General features: G+C 34.1%; 1 protein-coding gene and 1 non-coding gene across 5 annotated transcripts in view; both read right to left on the bottom strand.

Moving 5' to 3' along the window:
* ACAP2 (ArfGAP with coiled-coil, ankyrin repeat and PH domains 2) overlaps positions 1 to 26,764 on the bottom strand; it is a 147,646-nt gene that overhangs the window by 34,764 nt on the left and 86,118 nt on the right. For 2 of the 4 annotated variants that reach the window (XM_059391248.1, XM_059391250.1), the window contains exons 6-11: positions 26,171 to 26,354; positions 22,309 to 22,353; positions 18,856 to 18,951; positions 11,425 to 11,499; positions 6,110 to 6,222; positions 1,528 to 1,548 (exon numbers count right to left, since the gene is read on the bottom strand). In XM_059391248.1, coding sequence (XP_059247231.1) covers positions 1,528 to 1,548; positions 6,110 to 6,222; positions 11,425 to 11,499; positions 18,856 to 18,951; positions 22,309 to 22,353; positions 26,171 to 26,354 — 534 coding nt within the window. The remainder of the gene's footprint in view (positions 1 to 1,527; positions 1,549 to 6,109; positions 6,223 to 11,424; positions 11,500 to 18,855; positions 18,952 to 22,308; positions 22,354 to 26,170; positions 26,355 to 26,764) is intronic. The other 2 variants (XM_059391249.1, XM_059391251.1) reach the window with 1 other exon arrangement.
* On the bottom strand, positions 10,158 to 10,323 carry LOC132012778 (U1 spliceosomal RNA). Its single transcript, XR_009402755.1, has one exon. It is a non-coding gene; the product is annotated as a U1 spliceosomal RNA (small nuclear RNA).

Here is a 26,764-nt window from a genome sequence, read left to right as displayed (position 1 = left end):
TGCTTCTGGGTGACTCTCTCACATCATCACTTTTTTGTACACTCAGGGAAGACACTATAAATTCATCTTAATTTTGACATTTCTTAAGGAAGAAAATCATAATAAATCCTACACAGAAAAAAATTTTTCAATTATTAAAATCTATGTATTATATGACACTGTCTCCCCTCCTCTGCCATTAAAATAAAGAAAAAAGAGTCAACTACACTCATTTACATTGATCAAAACTTTAATTGGATGAGTAAGATGGAATGTAATTTTTTAAACTGCTCCTATGGGATAATACTAGCTATTATTAACATTTCTAATAAAAGGAAAAAATGAGATGGTTCATAGCCTATAATGTATAGGATAAGTTACTTATTTCACGCTCACACTACCTGTATTTTGGAGTTACTTTAAAAAACAGTAAGGGCACCTGGCTGGCTCAGAAGGGGAGCCAAAGGAGGAGTGTGCAGCTATCTATCTTGAGGTCATGAATTCAACTCCCACGTTAGGTGTAGAGATTACTTAAGTGAACTTTAAAAAACATTTTTTAAGATAATTAAATAATCAAAAAGACCAATTTTAGAAAGCACTGAGCTGATTACTACACTATATCCTACAGAAACTGACCACAAAGCCAAAATATAAAAAGACTGTTTTTTAAACAGCAAAATTTCTTGGTTCATTAAGAAAAATAATACACCACTTTATATCTATCCCAAAGTGAAATAACTCAATAAAGATTTTAGGCCAAAATACTAAATTCATAAACAGTTAGATATTATTGATATTTAAATACCTATGAGAGCTTCAGGATAACAAAACATGGTGGGAGTAAAGGAAAAAATGTATTAAAAAAATAAATCAAGTGTCTTTTTTCATGTTTAATCATTAGTCCTAGAACGGCACTTGAAACCAAAAATAAAATGTAAAAGTCAAACTTCTAAATCTTAGATTTGTCACTAAAGCTATAAAAATGAAATTCATATATGTGCCAAGTAGGTGAACATTTAACAAAATTAAAAGCTTCAGCATGTATACTACTATCTTTCAAATTCAATTAAATTTGTCCCAAGAAAAAAAGACCAAAATATTTTTTAAAAAACCTCTAGGAAATGATAATTTGTATTTTCAATAAAACTAACATGATTATTAGCAAAGGCGCTAATTCCTAGTTACTGTTTAAAATTTTGAAAAGTGTTTAACTGGCTTATTTTCCTCAAAAAAATAAAAAAGATACAAAGGCATTCATATTACTTACTCATCTATATCTTTGAGTTACAATAAATGTATCAAATTAAAATATATCAATTAAAATTGATATATTAAAATATATCAATTAAAACATATTGAGGCAATTGGCAATGAAAAGATAATTCCATTCTTCAAATGAAATATGTATATTTTCTTTCCAGTTTAAAACATGAGACATTATATCCATTGCAAGTAATCCAAATGAAATGCAGGTTAATTATGAGCTTTCTCGTGCCAAAGAGGAAACTGGAGTAAGGCAGAAATGAGGGGAAGGAAGCCATTTGGTACCTGATATGATCGGGCTTTTTCCTGTCATGTGAAAAAATGGGGCAGGATTAAAACATAAAGGAAAGGTGGTAAAAGAATGAAAACGCAAATGTGCAAAATAAGCAAAGGACTAGCATGATATGAAAATAAAGCAAGAATTAAAGAAACAAGCTTAAGCTCAAACCTAACAAAAGAGTCAAAATTATCTGTTGTATTTTGCTCTCAAATATATACATGTATGCATTTACACAACTCTAACTCTTAGGAATCTGAAATGCTAATATTTTAGAAATATTCAAAAATGTTCTTCAATTATTATGCTATAAAAAGTTCTGGTAGGACTTGGCACACTTGGGCATACCTCTACTATTATTTTCTCCCTCTGTGGTAATAGCTATAAAATAAAGTACTTCTCATTTTAGTAAGTTGCTCCTAAAAAATTAAGGGCAATAATCACTATAGATATATCTTCATAAAGCTGAAACAAATGAAACTCTTCATAAGGAAAGTAGGATCACTAATTAAGAATTTCAAAGATTATAAAATATTATTAGGCAAATAAACCTACCTCCTACCTGCTCTCCCCCTTTTCATCATGACAGCAGACAAAGGCCACACATAAGCAGAATATCTTTTAATCTATCATACACTTATTTTAAAACAAAAAGCCAATAAAAACAAAATTTGTATCTGAGCTAGCAGCATATATAATACTTTAAGAAACTGTACAATACATTTTAGGCTTTTAGTTATATTTTCTACTTCAACACAATCTGACTATAGCATGTAATAATTCAGCTTATTTATTCATTTAACCAGTTTACTACTAAATAATCTAAGCACTTAATTATTTTCCTTATTCATTCATATATATGTATATAGGTACAAATATATATATATATATATATATATATATATATATATATATATATATGTATGAATAACCCATCTGGCCTTGATTTGAGCCTGAGGTGAAGTTGCCACATTGAGAAAATGGCCTGATATGGAAAGATAATTTTGGTAGATCTCATGTGTTTTCAGAAAAACATGTATTATAGACATATAAAAATCCTGAGACACTACAAACTAGAAATCTGAAACCAAGAGACAAATTCAACAATTCACATAAAACATAAAGTGTCTCACTCCTTACATTCTTTCAATCACATCACACAAAATATGATCTCTTTTGTTAAAATTCAAATTAGAGAATGATGCTTAGATTTTATGAAGCCCAGGGACAGGTTTTTAAACTACCTGGGAATTCCTAATCAAATTCACATTTCTGGGGCGCCTGGGTGGCTCAGTGGGTTAAAGCCTCTGCCTTCGGCTCAGGTCAGGATCTCAGGGTCCTGGGATTGAGCCCCAACTTGGGCTCTCTGCTCAGCAGGGAACCTGCTTCCTCCCCTCTCTCTGCCTGCCTCTTCTCTGCCTACTTGTGATCTCGGTCTGTCAAATAAATAAATAAAATCTTTAAAAAAAAAAAATCACATTTCTCTCAGGAAGTAAGTCTTTTCTAAAAGTTGGTTTAAACGGGTGATGGGGATTAAGGAGGGCACTTGTGGTGAGCCCAGCACTTTTAAGTGCTGGATCACTAAATTCTATACCTGAAACTAGTATTATGATCTATGTTAATTGGAAATGAAATAAAAACAAACAAATAAATAAATGTTGGCTTTGAAAATATTACATGCCACCATTCCATCAAACTATAGATAATGGCGAATTTGTCATCATAGGATTAGTACCTTATAGTGACAACAAAAAGTGTTCCCTAAAACTAATCTACAGACAATCTAAAGAAGATACTTAAAGAGTAGGCAGAAAAATCTTTATGCTTGCAGAGTTGGGATCCTAGATTTTTAAAGGTGAGGTACAAATACCACAAATATATCTTTTATTTGAAGTCTAATCATATATATGAAATCAAGCTGGATAGAAAACTAATTAGAGAAGAAGGGCAGATTCTACAGTCATATATAGGTAAAGGGAAGGTATTTGCAAGTATTTCCTGAGATTAGATTTTTTATAAACTTCACATAAGAATTTTAGGTTAATTCTGAAGTTTTAAGTTGAAAAGCAGAAAAAAATTCTAAATAACATTTAACAGATTTTTCTTCTCCCTTTCACCATTACAGACCTATAACCTAGAAAATATCTAAAACTTTTGTTATAAGCTTTTGACTTTTGTTTTCTGTGAAAAGACTACTATACAATGTTTATATACTATATTCCTTAAAAGTCTGCTTTTTACTGGTATTTTCATGAAACATTCTTTTTAAAGGCATATGAAAATGAAAAAATCTGTTCATAATCTTCCTAATAATGTAAATAGTCTAGGAGAACTATTTTTTTAATAGTTCTTAAGTTTTTTTTAAATATTTGACATATTCTGCTTTATCAAAGCAAAAATTTACATGGAATTTCCATAGCAAGTTAAAAAAAAAAAAAGACAGGTTCTAGGCCTCGGTATTGTCACAGACCAGCTGTGTGACCTTCAAAGAGCAACCATCTCTCTGCACCTTCATTACTTTACTAAAAATCAGGGTGTTGAAATATGATCCATGATTCTAATGAGTAACTGTCATCCACTACAATTAGTTGGCATCTCCTTTAAAAAGCAGGCTCATTTCCAAAGGCACTGTCTTTCCACTTTACAAATGGAAGGTAAGAGAGGCGCCTGGGTGGCTCAGTTGTTAAGCATCTGCCTTCAGCTCAAGTCATGATCCCAGGGTCCTGGGATGGAGCCCCACATAGGGCTCCCTGCTCAGCGGGGAGTCTGCTTCTCTCCCTCCCTTTGCTGCTCCCCGGGCTTGTGCGTGCTCTTTCTCTCTGTCAAACAAATAAATAAAATCTTAAAAAAAAAAAAAAAAAAGGAAGGTAACATATCTACAACTGAGAATTTAATAGTTATTCCCTACTTGCTTTTAGTTACATTTTATTATCTATGCCAATTAATAGAATTCATGAAACAAGTAATAAAAAACAAAAGGTCCATGTTTAAATCAGAATTAATTTTCTCCTATTGCCCTAAATGGCAATGCAATTTTCCACTAACACTTACTGTGCTTCATTTTGAAGTCTGAGATCATTTCTCATTGGAGTAGTCCAGGGAAGATCTTTCATTTCTTCTTAACATAATGGTATAGTTTCTATGGATTTACTGTATTTTCACTGTGTTAAACTTTAAGTAGGTTGTTTTGAAATCTGAAGGTTAAAATTCAATTCTAACATTACCTCATGAAACTGTACTGGTTGACAAATCTTTATTTATTATAAAAAGTGACACACTATTGTTTTATTTTAATTTCCTATTCTGGCCGTGGAAATTTGCCAGGAAAAAGTTAAAACTGTCTTAATTTAAACAGCTTAGAAAACAGAATTTTAATTTTTCATTTTCATTTTACAATGGTAAAAAACACTACTCTACCCAGACCACCTTAATTGATCCTTCTGTATTCCTTCATTATTTCATAAGTTCTACATAACTCAAAGAGGTTTAATATCAAATATAATCACTTTCTATTTATATTCATCCTCATGTAAAGAAAAATTATATCAAATAAAAAACACCTCATAGACTTAAGTATCTGGCAATATCAAATACTAGGGAAATGCTCAATAAATCACTGACATTTGAAAACACCAGTGAATGTTCCATATAATCTCATGACCAAGAAATCAAAATAAGTGCACTAGGAATCCACTTTAATACATTAAATATTCAAGCATACAGTTTCCATTTAAATTAACAAAAACATACTAAATTAAATTTACCAAGAAAATTCTATTTATTTTGCTAATGTCCATTTTAAAAAAAACAACAATCTTCTCTATCATTAAGTGAATTCATGTCTTGTTCAAGAAGCAAATGAAACATATACATTCAACCAATAATGTAAATCAATTCACCAGAACCCAATGTTACTCTCAATTATTACAAAATTATTCTAGCTACTTTGTTGTTGTTGTTGTTGTTGTTTCTGCAAAAACAGAGGCATCCTTAAATAAAAGACTAATAACTACTATTTGGAAAGATGATCCTGATCCAACGCAATCTTTTTTTATACTGTAATGTCTGAAATTATTTTACTTTATTGTATTAATACACAGAAAAGCATAATAAAATACTTTTTATGTTTATATAAAAAGACATTTATATGATTAATACTTTGTAAAAATTAGATTAACAACAACAAAAAGCAACATTTTTGGTAGCCATCAAGTTTAGAATAAAGGAGCACCAACTGCTACAGACACTCCACATATAAAAATAATCTCATTTCCTAAAAGTCCTGGTTAAAGTTATTGCAAAGATCAAAAGACCACAATCACCTAGCTTAAAAGATCATAAGCAAACACTAAATTAAAATGTACATAAACATCACACAGAGAAGGAACCCAAAGGGGGTAAAAAAAAAAATCTTGCCTCCTGGTTTATATTTTGCTTAATTTTACCCTTTAGAATTAGTGCTATCAATGGACTGAGTTCAAGAAAATTATTATGGACTGTGAATTTAAAGAATTATGAAAGAGCTGTCAAATCACAGCGAAGGTCAGAAACAACATGGCAAAATCAAGACTAGTATTTGAAATATATTACCTGTTCCAAGTTTTGAAGGCATTGCTGGCTCGTTTGAACAGATATCCTTCCATAACAATGCCATTTGCAGCATCTACATTATATTCTAACTTAGAATCATCACTGGAGAAATCCTAAACAAAATAAAAAAGTTCATATGATTTGATTAAGTCCCCTACACAAAAAATTTATTGTAGGGAAACAGCTCAAGACAGAAAAAGCTTTGTATTAAACAGAAAAGCTTTGCATTAAAACAGCTATATTAACAATATTCATAAGAAAAGAGAAGACCTAAATGTTAGATAATAGAAGAATGCTTCAACATATTAAGGTGTTTCAATTCAATGTCTTGTTATACAATAATTATTATAATGACAATATTAAAGCACAGATGATTACATAGAATATATTCTGAAAGAGAAAACAATATGTTATATGCACAGTGATTAAAGGCACAAAATATTATGTATACAAATAGACAAAAGGAGCAAATAAATACTATGCATGTTATGTTTAAAATGTTTCCATTTCACCCTAATATTATATTATGATGTGTGTGCTAACAAAAAAGGAATATAGATATATTTAAATTAGGATTACTTAAATCTACTACTATTCTCTGAGTATATTACTATTATGGTAGTTTTGTAAGTTGGTAGAACATGCAACTCTTGATCTCAAGGTAGTGAGGTAGAGTCCCATGTTGGGTGTAGAGATCATTTAAAAATAAAAAATCTGGGGCGCCTGGGTGGCTCAGTGGGTTAAGCCTCTGCCTTCTGCTCAGGTCATGATCCCAGGATCCTGGGATCGAGCCCACATTGGGCTCTCTGCTCAGCAGGGAGCCTGCTTCCCCCTCCTCTTCTGCTTGCTTCTCTGCCTACTTGGGGTCTCTCTTTCTCTCTGTCAAATAAATAAAATCTTTTTAAAAATAATAATACAAATAATTTTTAAAATTTTAAAAAAATATAAAATCTTGGGGCACCTGATAACTCAGTTGGTTAAGCTTCTGCCTTCAGCTCAGGTCAGGATCCCAGGGTCCTGGGATAGAGCCCACATTGGGCTCCCAGCTCAACAGGGAGTCTGCTTCTGCTTCTTCCCCTCCCTCTGGGCCTCCCCGCCAAGTCATACTCTCTCTCATGCTGCCTCTCTCTCAAATAAATTTAAAAAATAAAAAATAAAATATTTATTGATGAACTTACAAAATAATTTGTACAAACTGAAAAACTACGGCTATTTCCAATTTTAAAACTCTAAAAATCAGTCTCAGAACTTTCAAAATTACTTCTGGGCCAATAATCAAAGTTAGAATATTATCCTTTTAGAGAACAGCAAACTCTGTCTTGAGAAAGATTTTGGCAGAAGCTACATGACCATCTGCCAAGAATGCTGGGATGTGAGGGTCCTCCCCTAGAGGGGAGGCAGAGTGAGAATCCACCTAGGGGCCTTCCAAATCTAAGAGTCTACAAAGATGGAATATGGAAACAGAATAAATTCAGAAAAACAAAATTTATTAAAAACAACAACTCGGCCGACAGCTCTCAAAATTTAACCATAAAAAACATGCTAATCCAAAATAATCAAATGAAACAGAATTTATAAACAAATTGCTACACTTTATCCTGCTTTTTCTTTAAAAAACAAATCAGAAACACTTTAATTCCCTCAATTAAAATTTATTTGAAGCTGTAATTTATTTAATTATGCACACAGGATTATGTAACCAATTGATTTAACTGAGTATAAAATTCTAAAGGTTTCATTTATAACACTGGAAGTTTTTTAATTACTCTGATTCTACTTAAAACATTAAAATATAACCTCCTTGAAGTACAGTACATTTTTAAGTATTTTTCTAATTTTCAACTACATTTCCTGAAATAGATTAAGTCTTTAATTTATTGTTAGTATCAATTAATATAGTATTTAAAATGTGACAGATTATGTGATTTTATAATGAAAATAGTAACAATGCCTAAAATATATATTATAATTTAAATATATTGATAGCTGACAAATCAGGAAGGAATACTCAAAGGCCAAAGATTAAGTGAAAGTAGGAGGCTTGAACAGGTAAGCAGATGAAGGAAGCCAGATTTCACCTTAAGGGCATTGCCCTCATCAGAATTTGAAGCTTTTTCGTGGGAGGCCCAGGGAAAAGAAGGCAAGACAAAGATAGCCAATAAAGAGAATTTAACAGAAGCTTTCCCTTCTGAAATTGTAACCAAGACAAGAATGCAAGACTAAGATAGCCAATAAAGAGAATTTAACAGAAGCTTTCCCTTCTGAAATTTTAACCAAGACAAGAACGACCATTATCACTTCAAGATTATGTTAGAAGTCCTAGGGGCACCTGGGTGGCTCAGTCAGTTAAGCAGCTGCCTTTGGCTCAGGTCATGTTTCGAGCCCCGCATCAGTCTCCCTACTCAGCAGAGAGCCTGCTTCTCCCTCTCCCTGCTGCTCTGCCTACTTGTGCTATCTCTCCGTCAAATAAATAAAATCTTTTTAAAAAAAGAAGAAGAAGAAGAAGAAGTCTTAGCCAACAAAATAAATAAGAAGTAAGGAAAGAATTGGAATCAGAAAGGAAGAAACTATTATTTGCGGATGTTATGAGTTTGTACAAAAAACATCCAAAAAGGGGTGCCTGGGTGGCTCAGCGGGTTAGAGCCTCTGCCTTCAGCTCAGGTCCTGATCTCAGGGTCCTGGGTCCTGAACTCAGGCTGCACATCAGGCTCTCTGCCTGCCTCTCTGCCTACTTGTGATCTCTATCTGTCAAATAAATAAATAAAATCTTTAAAAAAAAAACTACATGAAAATTAAAAACATATATATCCCCCAAAAGGGCTTATATCCAGATGATATGAAGAATCTTATCAACAGTTAGGCAACCTGATGGAAAAATGGAAGAAAAACTAACAGACATTTGACAAACAGGATATCCAAATGACCAAAAGGCAGAAGGAAAGGTACTTGAGCTCATTAGTAACTAAAGCATAAATTAAAACCACAAAGAGATATCAGTATCTACCCACCAAAGTTAGCAAAATTTAAAAACTCTCACAATACCATCAGGTGGCAAGGAACACTGAGAACTCATACACAGTGCTTTCTATCAGGAATGGTAATAGCATTCTGAAATGTAATTTAGCATTATCTATTAATACTGAACATATATATACCTTCTGAACCAGCAGTTTTACTCTTAGATATAAATCTACCAAAAATATATACACATATCCAAAAGGCATGTACATGAGTGTGCATAGCATCATTGTTCTTTAGTTGATCAATTTCAATTCATGAAAAATGTAAATAATTACATTAGGTACATTAGACATACTTTCCCTTAATTTTTATGTGACCAAAACATTTTTTCTTTTTTTTTTCCCTTTTTTTTTTTTTTTTTTTTTTTTACCTGTAATGCAGCCTTGTTTCAGCATTTAAGGGCAAAAAAAAAAAGCAAAAATAGCATTACTTTCTATACAGCAGTAACTGACTATTATTTAAAATCAAGTAAGTTAATCTTAGATTTCATAATCTACTACTTTTGGATCTTCAGTAAAACACTGAGCTGTATATACAACAGGGAAAGACATTAAAAGATACTTAATATTCATTAATTCATTTTAAGCAAACAGTCACAAGTTTCTAAAAATACCACCATCTCTCATTTTAATTAGAAATGATTGGTCCCAATTTTTAACAATCTTTCCATGGTAATGTCATTAACATGAGTTACCCAACCAAAAATGAGTCTAACTTTAACTTTAAACAAAACAAAACAGGGAGTTAGTCTTACCTAACTATAACTGGAAATAACTAAATTAAAGATGATCCAGTAGAAAATCTTTCCCTTAATAAATAATGTTTCTCTTTGAATATTAATAGCCCACCACCAATAAAATTTTCCTTACTTGTATTACTGACTTCACTTGAATTTTTTTCTTTTATGCCAGGCTAGTTCACCAGTATTTTAAATTCTTTAAAAACCATAACGAAAGTTGATCTGACCAGTCAATACCACAGGAACAGATTTCTTAATGCAATGCTAGAAGGCATCTTTTTTTTTTTTTAGGGGAACACATGAATAAGGTGCCCCACTATTACCCATTATGCAGTCAAGTTTCCCACATTTGGGGAAATTCTAAGAGTCAGCACATTTGGAGTCAATGGATAAGCCTCACCCTGGGAAAACCACTTTTGTGATCATGATATCTCTTCCCCTGCCAGGTAAGTACAGAAGGCATCTTGTCACATACTTTTATTAGATTCAACCTCAAATTATCTCCTTTTATTTTCAGATTATCACACAAAAATATCACTAAATATGTAAGACAAAATATTATTAGGTTGAGTTCCACGTTAGTTGTATTCAAAGCTCTTCACACACAAAAATAAAAATGTGTCAGATTAAATTTTCATTTTAAAAATACATTTTTCAAATTGTTTACCTAAGCTCAGGCAAATTAACAAGAAATGCACGTAAAATGACATTATCACATGAGAGAAGTCAAGGGCTGCCTTAGAGTACCTATAGCTGTTAAGTCCACTATACTACACAACCACATTGATGCAAAGATGTTCTCCACCACTCCCTCTGCTTGCCCGCCCCCAACCCAAACCCTACCCCTCTTACTCAAAGGCTTTAGAGGGTTTGGTGATATCCTAACTGAAACTTTAAATAGCAGTTTAGAGTCTAAGGGCCATTTTTAAATTAGCTAAGATCCTATGAGATTGGGGTGCCTGTGTGGCTCAGGTCATAATCTTGTAGTCCTGGGATGGAGCCCTGCTCAGTAGGGAGTCTGCTTCTCCCTCTCTCTCTGTTCCTGCCCTCTGCTCATGCTCTTTCTCTCCCCCTCTCTCTCAAATAAATAATAAATAATCTTTTTGTAAAAAATCTTTCGAGATTAATGTTTTTGCAAAGTGGTTCAAAAACATGGCTTTCGGGCGCCTGGGTGGCTCAGTGGGTTAAAGCCTCTGCCTTCAGCTCAGGTCCTGATCTCAGGGTCCTGGGATTGAGCCCTGCATTGGGCTCTCTGCTCAGCATGGAGCCTGCCTCCCGCCCCCCTCTCTCTGCCTGCCTCTCTGCCTACTTGTGATCTCTGTCAAATAAATAAATAAATCTTAACAAAAAAAAAAAAAAAATGGCTTTCAAATACTGTCTGATCATCTAAAAAATATTTTACTTTTCACAAAAAAAGGAGGAATTTATCTACCAAGTTCAATTACTACAGCAACTTAAAGGATTTGTTCCAACACAATAGTATCTTGCTAAAACCAGTAATTGAACAGTTCTATAAAATGGGAATTACTCTCCTTTAACTTTTCCTGTCAAGTACCTTTTGTTGAATGGTAGAATGTTTTTGCTCCATCTCTCTTTTCTCCTTTGCTGCATCCACAACCAGTCGATCCAGCTATAAAGGCAATAAGGGAGAAAATTAGCCAACTTAAAAATTAAAGAAGAAAAGGTATGATCATTTTTTAAAACATACTCTTAGTAAGTCAGCCAATGTAAGTTTACTTAAAAAGGCATTTTGACTACAACTTTAAAATGGAAGTTCTTTTTCCTCTGCTATGAAATCCTTTTTAAGAAGGTCTATAACTCCTCCAGGAAAAACATTTCTAAGAACAGTTGTAGTGCCAAGCAAACATGACAGGAGGCCTTGTCAAGGGCACAACAGTGATAAAATGATCTCCTAGAATAAGGAAGAGAACTCTAGCATAAGTTGCCTGCTGACTCCTGCAATTTCAGTAGTCAGAATCAAAGGCAGAAAGAAGATACCCTGGTGACTTTCTCCCCAAATAGCAAAAAGTAGCAGCTACACTAGTGTGGGGCCAGCTCTCCTAAGTTCAACAGAACAGACACTTCCAATGAATCACTCAAAATGCTTCATGTTTTCAAGTTGGCTTCTTAATGTTATAATCAAATCTAAAAGGCAAAAAACAAAAACAACAACTCTCCAGATTAAGAGAGAGCTAAATAATAAAATTTTTTAGGGGTGCCTGGGTGGCTCAGTGGGTTAAAGCCTCTGCCTTCAGCTCAGGTCATGATCCCAGGGTCCTGGGATCCAGCCCCACATCGGGCTCTCTGCTCAGTGGGGAGCCTGCTTCCTCCTCTCTCTCTGCCTGCCTCTCTGCCTACTTGTGATCTCTGTCTGTCAAATAAACAAAATCTTTTAAAAATAAAATAAAATAAAAATTTTTTAAAAGTAATAATAGTAATCATTCATAAGGCCAGGGTATAAAATTGCCATTGTTTAAGCTTCTGTTTTAAAAGCTCAAAAAAGGGACGCCTGGGTGGCTCAGTTGGTTGGACAACTGCTTTCGGCTCAGGTCATGATCCCAGAGTCCCAGGATCGAGTCCCACATCGGGCTCCCAGCTCCACGGGGAGTCTGCTTCTCCCTCTGACCTTCTCCTCGCTCATGCTCTCTCTCACTGTCTCTCTCTCAAATAAATAAATAAAATCTTTTTAAAAAATAAATAAATAAAAATAAAAGCTCAAAAAATTTATGAAATCATGATTCTCATTTCTTTCTTATTCCTTTCCAACAGAAAAGATGATTTCCCAATACTATGACAAATGTCCTGGCTCCTTGAACTACTCTTTGCTGGAATAAAAAACAATTGGTTATAAATTATATGAATCTACTCTTCTAGACTATGATGCATGTCATTTTATCTGATTAATGTGGGATAAATGAAAAAAAATTTTTTTAATTTTTTTTTAAGATTTTATTTGACAGAAAGAGAGAAATCACAAGTAGGCAGAGAGGCAGGCAGAGAGAGAGGAGGAAGCAGGCTCCCAGTGGAGCAGAAAGCCCGACATGGGGCTCAATCCCAGGACCCTGGGATCATGACCTGAGCTTTAACCCACTGAGCCACCCAGGCGCCCCATAAATGAAAAAATGTTTTAAATGTAAATATCAACAGGAATAAGGAGAAAGATAAAGTAATAAATGAATAAATGTTTTCACTGCTATTCTTTACAAAACAAAATTTTAAAAAGCCTTTGTAAAAATACCATTTGGTCCTTTATTTACTCTCTACTACAAATGATGGTGTTTTTTTTCCCTACCAGAGAATAATTTGGGCCTCAGAATTTTTTTTTCCTTAATAAAAAAAAAATTTTAGGAGCACCTGTGTGGCTCAGTTGGTTAAGGCTCAGGTCATGATTCCTTTAGTTCAGGTCATGATCCCAGGGTCCTGGGATCAAATCCCACATCAGGCTCCCTGCTCGGCAGGGAATCTGCTTCTCCCTCTCCTCTCCCCCTGTTTGTGCTCTCTCTCTCTGCCCCAAGTAAATAAATTTAAAAAAAAAAAATTTTTTTTTAAGGTTTTATTTAAATCCTAGATAGTTAGCACATAGTAAAATATTAGTTGCAGGTATACAATTGGCCACAGAATCTTAGTTATCACTGAATATTAATAAAGAACCAAAAGAAAACACCCTGAAACAAATGTAGCACTATTATAAATATTTGATTTAGATGGCAACTACACTACTACCCTTGAAGATCCAATGCATATGTGCCTTAGTGACATGTAACATTGATTTAATGGGTAATGCTCATACATGCTGCACTAGGAAAATGCCCTCAGGATTTTCTTATACTGAATGAGTGCAGTAACCATTATACCATGAGTTTATATCCTTTAATTGAATGGCATATAAGTATTATTTATCCATTCAGATGGAAGTAAGGTACAAGGCAGACCCCAAGATTCAACTAATATTTATAAACTTGTGTGCATGTACCTTCTACACTAGTACTGCAATGCAAGTGCTGGTTTTCTGCCTGCTGGACTGGTAGTAAATTCCTCTCCTACATCCCACCTCACTACTATTACAGCAGAAAAGAGCGAAAATTCACTTCTCTCTGTTGGGGCAGAAGTATAAAGAAAAAAAGTCTCAAGATGGTGGAGGGTTGGGGAAGGTACAAACTGAGGAGATGTGAAGACTGACAGTCTTGTCTCCTACATACTGGGACTATATCAGGAAGAATTTGGAGCATAGCACAATATGGGCCATGCTTCTATTAGTGCAGGTACCTATAACCAGCCAGGTGCCCTAGTCCCCTGTGTTTGGAATCCTCTCTACTCCTACCATATCAGACATCATCACTTCTCTCTCCACTTTTTAATTTCTCCCATTTCCATCTGCTTGTATATTTGTGCAAATCATATTACCTTAAATAAAACCTTCCTCCAACTCATACTCCTCTCCAGCCCTCTTTTTCCTTCATAACACAACTTCTGGAAAAATCTTCCCTGTTCTTCACTGGTCTATTTCGTATTTATCTACCCATTATAGTTTAGCTTCTGCCACTCACACCCTCCACTCTCACAAAGGTAAATAATCTTCTTGCTGCTAAACCCAATATGTATTTCTCAGTCCTTGGTTTACTGCATCTTCTTTCCAATATTTATATTGATAATTATCCTCTCCTTTTTGAAACACTCTCCTTGGCCCATGGTAACATCATCTCCCAGTTTTCCACCTCCTCTCTCATCTGTGTTTTAATGAAGATCCTCTTACCTAACCACCTCTTAAAACTATGTCATTCTTAGGGCCCTGTTTGAAGCCAGATTCTCTTTTTACTCTATACTAGTGGCCTTTGCTATTAACTTACAAAATGAAAGTCTTTAAACATACCATTCCAGCACTCACATTTTTCAAAAATAGCTTTGGAAACACTAAAATGATTTTGGGATACCTATTAACTCTCCATGAGTCAATTCACCCATTCTTGTGGTTACAATTAATAATTATATGCTATTGACTCCTTTAACCTCATTTTGGCGGGGGGGCTCCAGATACACCCATTTAGATGTCCTATCATCAAAATTTAACATATTTAAACTTCAAATCATCATGTCCCTCTACCTTCAAATTGGCTATTCCTTAAATATCCCTCAAGTCTATTTGTTTCTATCTCTATTGCCATGTTCCTAGTTCCAAATCCAGTTATCTCATAACTGAATTACTGAAAGGATATCTGAACTGGCCACCTCCAACCAGGCTATATTTTCCAACAGGCACCAGAGCTTAGATGCCTTTCAAGGACCTGAAAAATTATGTGAGAACTGAGAGGGGAAAACTGTAAAACCAAAATTAATAAATGTCTAAAGTATGAAGTTATTTAAACTACTCAACTACAATCTAACTCATTTGTTTATAAATTACATTTAATGTAGGATGAGGGTGCAACATAATGCTTGACAGAATGTGTGGAGTGCCTAGAGCCTAGGAAGGTCTTGCCTTCCTCCCAAGTCTGGGTTATAGGTCCTAGCTGTATGTTCCTGTAACTCTTTGAAACTCTGCTATATGGTAAAGACAGCCAGCTACCCCCTAATAACCCATTCTCTCCTTCTTTCTTAACAAGACAGTACTCAAATTCTTGTAGGTCACATGCTTATCTGGCATTAAGTTTTTAATTCCCAGCTTTTCCTGCAGCCAGTATGACACTGGGATGTACACAGAAGTGGACTCTATAAATTCCAGGAGACATCCATAAAGAGAATGCACCTTTCTCCTTTCCTCTTTCCTGTCAGCAAGAATGTGGGTATGGTGACTAAAGCTTGATCAGCCACTTTGAACCATGAGGTAGAATAAAAAATGTAAGCCTGCATCCCTGCAAACCAAGTGACCATAATACCATGCCTTTGACTTTATGTAGAGAAATAAAATAAAAAATAAAATAAAACAAGAATTTCATCTTGTTGACGCTACTAATATTTCAAGGTTTCCTTGTATCACACACCAAAAAGCAAGTTCTCATTTAATAAACCCAGACAGAACACTGATCACACAGAGTAATAGTCTGGTGACTTGTTGGTCTCCTCTAATAGATTAGGTTCTACAGAGTCAGGGAACAGTATCTCTGTAACTCATGGCATATACCCTGCACACCATCCCAACAAGCACACATATGTACACACATGTGTATGCACCAAATTTACTTTTGGCCAATGAATGCACTTCTCTTACAGTCTTACCTTTTTCCTCATTTCCTTAAACTCTATTTTTCAACCTTAATCCCCTGTCCTCAAAAGGTAATATGAACCTATACGGGGTGGGGGGGGAGGAGGGATCACCTAAAAATTGGTATCATTAAATCCAAAAAGCTCACCAATCAACAAAAAAGAATATCCCAGAACAAATCTAATATAAAGTTCTTCTCAGTTATCAAAAATAATTTGAATATAATGAACTTTCTATATAATACTGTGATATATGTATAATTCACATATGTGCATATATATAAAAAATAAAAAAGGTACCAAGAGTTCCATACGCTTAAGATTCTAAAGATTTATTATTCAAAATAGCAAAATAATACATTTTTTAGAAAATAAAAGAAGAGTATAACTCAAATGAAAAATCAGTAGGACTTTCATTTATCCAAATGTAAGAAAAGAAAAACTAAATCCAGCTATGTGTACTATAAAACAGACCCGTTGTTTTTAAGTTTTCCTTTCAACACCCTCATATACTGTCTATAACATATTTTTAAACTTCAATCTTCTTTTTGGTTACACATTTAACCTACACATAAATATTCCACAGCATCAAACTTCTTCATTAAATAACTGAAATGTCAAATTCCCCAATATTCTAAATTTCTTTCTTTTTCCCAACACGCTAAACTTCTTTAAAGGTACAGACATCAGGGCGCCTGGGTGGCTCAGTGGGTTAAGCTGCTGCCTTCGGCTCAGGTCATGATCTCAGGGTCTTGGGATTGAGTCCCACATCGGGCTCTCTGCTCAGCAGGGAGCCTGCTTCCCTGTATCTCTCTCTCTCTCTCTCTCTCTCTCTCTGCCTGCCTGTCTACTTGTGATCTCTCTCTGTCAAATAAATAAATAAAATCTTTAATAAATAAATAAATGATTTAAATAAAAGTACAGACCTCAGAACAAAAGCAACAAAACCAAAAATAAATAAGTGGGACCACATCAAACCAAAAAACTTCTGCAATGGAAACAATCGACAAAATGAAAAGGCAACCCACCAAATGGAAGAAAATATTTGCAAATCATGTATCAGATACCATATAAAGAACTCGTACAACTTTATGGGGCACCTGGGTGGCTCAGTGGGTTAAAGCCTCTGCCTTTGGCTCAGGTCATGATCTCGGGGTCCTGGGATCAAGCCCCGTGTAGGGCTTTCTGCTTAGCGGGGAGCCTGCTTCCCCCCCACCCTGCCTCTGCCTGCCTTTCTGCCTACTTGTGATCTCTGTCAAATAAATAATTAAAATCTTTAAAAAAAAAAAAAAAGACCCATACACTTCAAAGCAAACAACAAAACACCCAAACATTTTGTTTTAAAAATGGGCAGAGGATCTGAAAAGACATTTCTCCAAATGTGAAAAACGGGTAGCCAAAAGGTACATGAAAAGGTGCTCAACATCACTAATCCTCAGGAAAATGCAAATTAAAACCACAACAAGGTATTACCTGTCAGAATGCCCGTCATCAAAAAGATGAGAAATCAGAAGTGTTGGTGAGGATGTGGAGAAAAGTGCACCAGTGGTGGGAATGTAAATTGGTGCAGCCACAATGGAAAACAATATGGAGATTCCTCAAAAAACTAAAAACAGAACTACCATATGTTCCAAAATGCCCCTTCTACATATGTTAAATGTAAACAAAGACACTGATTTGAAAAGATATTCACATCCCCATGTTAACTGCATTATTAATAGCCAAGATACAAGAACAACCTAAGCGCCAAAAAATGAACAGGTAAGAAAATATGGTGTATATACACATAAGGAACTATTATTCATCCATTTAAAAAGCAAAGTAAATCTTGCCATTTGCAACAACATAGATGGACTCTGAAGGCATTATGCTAAGTGAAATAAGCCAAGCAGAGAAGGACAAATACCACATGATTTCACTCACATGTGAAATCTGGAAAAAAAAAAAAAATCAAATTCATAGATATAGAGAACAGACTAGAATTTGCCAGAGGTGGGGGATGAGTGAGACAAAAATGGGTAAAGGGGGTCATCACAAGGTACAAATTTCCAGTTATAAAATAAATAATTCCTGGGAATGTAATGTACAGCATGGTGACTATAGTTAACACTACTGTATCATATATTTGAAAGTTACTCATCAGTGTATATATATATATTTTTAATAGATTTTATTTATTTATTTATTTATCTGATAGACAGAGATTACAAGTAGGCAGAGAGGCAGGCAGAGAGATGAAGGGGAAGCAGGCTCCCTGCCGAGCAGAGAGCCTGATGTGGGGCTCGATCCCAGGACCCTGGGATCATGACCTGAGCCGAAGGCACAGGCCTTAACCCGCTGAGCCACCCAGGCGCCCCTCAACAGTGTATCTTAAAAGTTCTGAAGAAAAGAAAAAGAATGTTTAACTATATGGAGTAATAAATATTTACTAGACTTCTGAGTTGGTCATTTGACTATAAATATGTGTGTGTGTACTAAGACACATAGAAATCTCGGGGTGCCTGGGTGTCTCAGTCGGTTAAGCAGCTGCCTTTGGCGTAGGTCATGATCCCAGGGCCCGCATCAGGCTCCTTGTTCAACAGGGAGCCTGCTCTCCCTCTGCGTCTGCCTGCCACTCTGCCTGCTTATGCTCTCTCTGACAAATAAATAAATAAAATCTTTAAAAATATATACACATATATCTCAAATTATTTTATACACCTGAATTAATGCAATATTATATCTCAATGAAAAAAAGATACAGATATCAATGTATAAAACAGAATCAAGCAATACAGTACAATATTACCTGTGCACCAAGATCCTTCATGTAGGGCCCAAGTTCACTAAATAGATCATACCCTTGATGGAAGAAGGCCAAATGGGCATACATAAAAGATAACATCTGATAAGAGAAAAAAAAAGTTTAGCATTTTAAAAGCAATTCTTAGATAAATATTCCAAAATTTTTAAAAATCTTAATCTTATCTAATGTTTAAAATTTATTCCATTAGAACCCAAAATATCAAACCTATTTAAAATTAAGTCATTTTTCTCAAGAGTATTTCAGAAATATTTGTGAAGCAAGAATAAGTAATATTTAAAAGAAATGTCCAAGTGGTTTAACATTTAAAAAAAATTCTTTTTCGTTGTTTAGACTATATCCAAACAATCAAACTTCATATGGTAATAACTGAAAGAAAAAGTCGTGTTTTCAATACTTTCACCATCTTCCCACGTACATTATAAAGTTATCTATATGCCTTTCAACCAAACTCCCTGGCAAAATTTTAATGCACACACACAAAAAAAGGGGAAATATAAATAAAAAATATTAAAATATATATATATGTAAAAATAAATAAATCACACCTTACAACTGACTAGGATCACTAAGTACAGCCCAAAGTAGGGGAATGATTATTTTCCTTCTCAAGTCACTGAAATAAAATGAGTCAACAGACTTTGCCAATAAGGAGGGTTCTGCATATTCATTCCCAGTATCCAAAAATGTTGCTAACAGGTTAAGATTTTTTTCCAAGTTTTCCTATATTTTACCTGTTCATGAGAGAAAAATCACCCTTATTTTTATTTGTTTTTACGTGGTTAGGAATTTAATTCAATATTAGTAAAAAGAATCCTCCAAACACCCATGTTTATTTTTAGCAAGATGAGGCATCTGCTTAATACTCTGAAGTTTAAAATTTAATATTCAAGAATGCTTCAAAAGAAAATTTTTTGAACAGAAAACCAACTAAATAAAACACAAACACAAAAGGACAAAGCTCAATAAAAGATTATTCTGGAATTAGATTAACAGTAGTTGTGATATTTCATGAATATAATAAAAAACACATATAAAAAAGAGGGTGAAAGTTTAATAGCTACAACTACATAAAAATGTAAAACATGCTGCACATCAAAACACATAATAAACATACTAAAAGATGAATGATAAACTAGGAAAACATACATGACAAAGGGTTAATGGTCTTAAAATATAAAAAGATGTTACAAATCAGTATGAAAAAGAGGACTAACAAAAATACAGGAAACAAAGAGGCCAAAATATACAGGAAAAAAATCCAAACTCACACATATTTAATACAAACTTATTGTATTAAAGATATGCAAAATTGAACAATGACATGACATGACATTTTCTATCTATCAAATTATAGGTAGAGTGGGAGAAATTAGAACCCAGTGTTCGTAGTATGGTTCACTTTCACATACTACTAGCGGAAATGTTGTATAACTCTTAAAATTTACCATTATTTTTTAAAAGTTTTTTAATAAATGCTTAAACACTCTATATAATCTCTTGTCTAAATCTATCCTAAGGAAATAATCATATTATTTATTAGAATGATCACTATAGTGCTATTCTTTAATGTCAAAAACATGGAAATTACTTAGAAATCCATTAATGGATAAACCTAATTTATGGCATATTTAATTGACCTGCAAACTATATCCAGCCCTATCACTTATTTTTGGATGGCCTATGAGTTAAGAGCGGTTTTTACATTTTTTAAATGGTTGAAAGACAATGAAAAAAATGAAACTCATGACATGTGAAGACTGTATGAAATTCAAATTTCCATGTCCATAAGAAAAATTCTTATTAACACGTAGTAATGCTATTCATTTACATATTGTCTATGGCTGCTTTCTCATTACAACATCGCAGTTAAGTAATTACGACAAAGACCACATGGTCCACAAAACCTAACACATTCACTACCTGGCCCTTCACGAAAAAAGGTTGCCTACACCTAGGATATTCACATGGTAGAATTCTGTATGGCCAGGAAACCCATTGTTAAATAAAAAATATTTAGGGCTCCTGGGTGGTTGAATTGGTTAAGTTACTACCTTTGGCTCAAGTCATGATCCTGGAGTCCCAGGATAGAGTCCCACATCAGGTTCCCAGCTCCACCAGGAGTCTGCTTCTCCCTCTGACCTTCTCCCCTCTCATGCTTTCTCTCACTCTCTCTCTCAAATAAATAAATTTAAAAAATCTTTTAAAAATATATTAATTAAAAATGTTTAAAAGTAAAAAATATTTAAAGACATGTGATGATTTTGTAGTTACTATCAAAAGAACAAAGTTATAAAACATATGTAGCAATGATTCCGATTTCTTTTTTAAAAAATTATGTGTTGGGGCGCCTGGGTGGCTGAGTGGTTAAAGCCTCTGCCTTCAGCTCAGGTCGTGATGCCAGGGTCCTGGGTTGGAGCCCTGCATCAGGCTCTCTGCTCAGCAGGGAGCCTGCCTCCTCCTCTCTCTCTCTCTCTCTCTCTCTCTGCCTGCCTCTCTGCCTACTTGTGACCTGTCAAATAAATAAATAAAAATCTTTTTTAAAAAATTATGTGTAATTTTAAAACACACATATACACAGTCACATACACACATGCTCACAGAAAGAGAGGGGAAAAGGTGGATATATGCCAAGATATTAAGAGTAGTTCTCCCTTGGTAGTAAGATTTCTAAGTATTTTAACTTTTTTCTTCATACATTTTACTTTTCAATTTTCTCCAATTAACATACATTAATCTCAATCTAGAAAGGGAAGTAAGTGGCAGTAAAGAGCAAGTACAAGGTACTTACCTGATAAGAAATAATATAAATATAGAATTTAGGCAAAAGCTAGGTGAGTACAAGAATCAAAAGCAATTTATGTACACCCTTTCAGGATAAAAAACAAAACACTTCAGTGAACAGAGAGGAAAAATTATTTCTAAGGTTCTCGAAATATGAAAGAATGCAATGCCATACTACTACCATCCCCTGTCTACTTCCTCATTAGCTTTAAGATTTTTTTTTTTAAAGGGATCCAAAAAAAAAAAAAAAAAAATGGGCATAGAGGCTCAGGGAAAAACATTATCCTCAAATTTCATCACCTTTTATTTTCAAACAGCACTCTTAAGAACAAACCAACAGGCTAATAAAATCATCAATAATCCTAAGGAAAACTTCTCTAAATGATACGATTTATACATGCCCTCAATCTCAAGTATTTAAATGCATGTTAATAGGAGAGAAAGACATAAGTAACTATAACATGAAGGAGACAAAAAAGTGGTTAAGCAACATAGGAGAAGTATGAAAAGATCTGTAAGATTAATTCTGAACCTGGAATAAATATATTTACATGTATATACAAACATACATATACACACATATGATGCTGCTTTAAATGCTTACATATGTACACTTAGATCATATTAGAATCATCATTTCAATAAATATCTTACTGATTTTAGGATTTCTGATCTCCTTTTTGATTGAAGGACATTAATCTGAGGAAAAATACACTTGGTTAATAACCCAAACATTTATTTTAAAAACTAATCTACAATGCAATATTGTAAAATTTGCTTATTCTGATAGTTTGATACTTTTCCAGAACAGTAAATTAAATCAAAGGTCAAGTTTTTCACCCTTTGACACGTTTTGTAAAAACAGTTAAGACAAACATGCCAATGAAATTCTCATCTATTTTCAACTCAAAGAAAAACTAGCCATGCATAAGTCATAAATACTGTAGTGATAAAACTATCACTTTGATAGACATTTGAATTTCTCAGAATTTCATCTTTTCCCCATCCTCCTTATCTAATTGTTCATCTAGACCCTTCAACACAGATCCTTAATGCAAACTCTCATCACTTTTACCACTACTACCAACCACCTTATCTTTTCTAGACTGTTGCAATAGCCTATGAACTAGCCTCTATACTCATGACTCTCTACAACCCATTCTCCACACAGTAAACAGAGTGATCTTTTCAAAATATAAATAAGATTATTCTATGTCCAACTTAAAACCTTCCAACTTCCTTGTGTAGCCTGCATGGCCCTTTGTGATGTTCACCTCTCTAACCCACCCAGTTTTCTTCCACTTTACCTTTCTGTGCTCCAACCCCAATCCCAAACTACTCCCACCTCAACACTTTCAAACTAGTTGTTCTGTCTTCATGTCATAATTGTCTGCCCAGACAGGCAGAAGGATACCTGTTACCAATCAGGTTCCAGCTGAAGTACTAGCTCCTCTGAAAGGTCTATGTAGGCCCTATGTACTCTCTAGTACAACAACTCTATTTATTTCCTTCATAGCATTCATAACCACCTCATATTTTCTTATTTACTTATGTCTTTTCCCCAGTTAAAGTGTGAGCTCCATAAGATCAAGGTCTTCCTTATTCCCAGCTGCATTCTCCAACTGGTACAGAGTGAGGACTCAATAAATATTTGTTAACTAAATTAACAGACTTTAAATAATATTTTAATTAGACTAAACTTACTGAAAGATCAGTAAATTATGAAAGTTGCCTTTGTGGTATCTGTCCCAACTCTAGAAATTCTTAACAAATATTTTGTCTACTATATATCAGCTTAATGAAATTAAATGTTTATACAAAAAAAGAATCAATATCTTTCCTTTTGATATGTTCTTCCCACTAAATATTCTGCCTGTTGTTTTATAATTTTAAAGCACTGATCAGAAAACTAAAAACACACCACGAAAAATCCAAATAACTATGCTCAAATAAGCACTAATTTCCTTTGTATGTCTGTTTCAAGACCTCTTCAGTTTTGAGAACTAAAATATTAACTTTCAAATGCTCTAAGTAAAGCAGAGGCTACAGATAACCTATTATTTAGACTTTGGAAAATGCCAAAAGTGTTTCTGTTTTATCTATTTTTTTATGTTTGGCAATGAAAAATAGCATTTACTTGAATAAAAAAGTAAAGTCAAATATGTACAGAAGCTAAAACATGACAAACTTTATAAATTTGGATATTTATTACTTACTATGCCCTAAAATAGCCATTTTAGCCATATAATGAAATGACACAAGAGTTCTCATCAGAAAAATTAAATAAGGTAATACTTATGGGGGACATGGGGGCCTAACTTAAAACTACTGGATGAACACTAAAGGAAATGGATAATTTATTTTCCAACCACTAGAGAGAATATAACCTAGACGTAGAAAAGAGATACAAATAATTATAATAAATGTGATTAAGTGCTCTAACAGCAATGTGTATAATACTATTATGACAGCACAGCAAAGGCAGGGGCAAGAATGATTCACTTTGCCTGGAAAAACTTGTAAACTGACCACAGAACAGAGAACAAAGTGGTAACAGGGCAGGTAAAATTGAGAAGACCAATTTTGTGAGAACATCTTAAAATTCAAAACAAGAAACAATTAAAACTGGTGTTAGGGCTGCATCAAAGGTAAGAAGAGCAGACTTAAGAGGTACAGAGAACTTTTTCTCTCTCTCTCTTTTTTTTTTTTTTAAAGAGTGAGAGAGTATGCACAGCAGGGGATAGGGAAGTGGATCACAGAGAGAAAGGGAGAGAGAGAATCACAAGCAAGCACCACACCCAGCATGGGGCCTGACAGGGCTTGATCTCATGACCCTGAGATCATGACCTGAGCCAAAATCAAGAGACAGATGCTCAATTAACTGAGCCAGCAGGTGCCCCAATACACAGAATTTTTTAATTTGGTTTTTAGATATAGCAGCTGAGAATGAGAATATCTGATGTAACTGTCCATAAGAATCTCTAGGATTGGGTAAGAAGATTTCAGCATTCAGTTAGGTAAGAGCAAAAAAAAAAAAAAAAGCCATTTGGAAGAAGACAGTTCTCAGTTGTAAATCAAAAAGAAAGAGGGACATCTGAGAAAAACAGATTTTGTCATCTATATATTATGGTTATTCAAGTAAGAGGCATGAGACTGTCAGGGAAATCAAAAGGTCAGAAAAGAATAGGACCAAAGAGGTAACCCTGAAAAAGAGGTCAAAAAGATTTTGGATAAAGGAAAGAAGCCCAAGGTGAAAAGTGAAAAGAAATACAAAGTAATAGAAGTTAATAAATAGAAGCTAAATAGAAGTTAGTGCAATGTAAAAGTGGTTTAAGATAAATCAAGACAAAAAAAGAGAGTTGTGGTCCACTATCTCAATGAAACACAACAGTCAAGTTGGTTAAGAATTAAACTGTATCTAATGAGTAAGCCTTAGCATGAGCCATTTCAGTGGAATGGGATAGGAAGATAATACTCATACCACCACAGGAAGTACAGTAAATGGGAGATAGCTAATAGAAGATAGGAAATACAGACAATTCCATTCTAGAAGATTCTCACTAATAAGTGGAATGTACTTCATTTTCTAACTTCCCACTTAGTGAATAGAAACTTCAAAAAAAGTCACTTTCTACTGTTTTGCAAAGTTATCTAAGTAGTTTTTTTAGTATATGTGCTGCCGAAGCGAGCACTTTAAGTAGTTTTTAATCACTAATTTGTACACGGTTACTTGTGCATTTTTCTGAAGAAATGATCTGTGATTGCTAGTCAGCAATCTCTGGGGACTTCACTGCTGTTTTGTAAAAGGAGATTCAGACAAACTAATTTCTTAAGCTTTAAAGCTTTCAACTCATGATATGTAGGAATACATCAAGTACATGTGAAATAATGTATGCTTTGCCTTCATTTTTCATGTCTCTCGAGTCCCTCTGAAGACATATCACATTCAAACTGATTTCAATTACACATAGAACCAGAAGATCACCAGGCAACTTAGCAAATACTGATCTCTAGTTTTAAAAAAGAGAAAGTAATGCAAATATAAGAACACCACTTCTAGAAATATTTTTCATTTGGTAACATGGTATGCCTTAATACATCTAAGAATCTACTCTAAAGAAATAATCAGAAATATGGCAAAAGATTTATATGCAAAGATGTTGTTATCATTTACCATTACTGAATACTGTATTTTCACTCTTGCCAGTAAAAAATGGCTGTCTGATAAGTAGTATTAACACAGCAACTCCACAGAATAAAATAAAGCAATTAAAATGTTTTTTACAACATTTTAAAATGAGGGAAAGTATCACGTTAAGTGAAAAAGGGAAAGAATCAGAACCAAAGGTATACACATATATTTATGTACATACACAGATACACACTCAAGTGAAAAGTCTTAACAACATCATTTAATTTTAGACTCAAGAAAACAGTACTAGTTCTTTACAGTACGATCATTCAAAAATAATGACATGTTCAGTTAGCATTTTCTGAAAACAAATAATAAATATACCTGAAGTACGTAGTCGAGAGCTATGTGTCGAAAACATTTTCTTGTAGCTGTCAGAATGTTCGTGGCTTCTTCAACTTCGTGCTGTTTGTTTCTTTGTACTTGAGCATTTTTTACTAGTGCATTTTCTTTTTCTTCACTGACTTTCTCAAATTGCTTCTTGGCATCTTTAAATTTTCTAAGATCTCTAAAAAATAAAAAGAGTAAAACTTCCATAAATCCTACTATGGGTGAAATACAAAACACACTTTTAAGAAATATCACTCGTGGGGCGCCTGGGTGGCTCAGTGAGTTAAAGCCTCCGCCTTTGGCTCAGGTCATGATCTCAGGGTCCTGGGATCGAGCCCCGCATTGGGCTCTCTGCTCGGCAGGGAGCCTGCTTCTTCCTCTCTCCGCCTGCCTCTCTGCCTACTTGTGATCTCTGTCAAATAAATAAATAAAATCTTTAAAAAAAAAAAAACAAAAGAAATATCACTTGTATCTTGTTGAGGGAAATTACTATGCCAAATGACACAAATATATCCTTCTAACACACACATATACAATCTTTGGTAAAAAGAACTGTATACCCATAAAGGGTAATGGTTTCCATTTCAG

This window comes from Mustela nigripes, chromosome 2 (genome assembly GCF_022355385.1).
Source record: "Mustela nigripes isolate SB6536 chromosome 2, MUSNIG.SB6536, whole genome shotgun sequence".
NCBI classification, from domain to species: Eukaryota; Metazoa; Chordata; class Mammalia; order Carnivora; family Mustelidae; genus Mustela; species Mustela nigripes.
The sequence above is the reverse complement of the archived record's forward strand: the minus strand, read 5'-3'. Positions and strand labels throughout refer to the sequence as shown.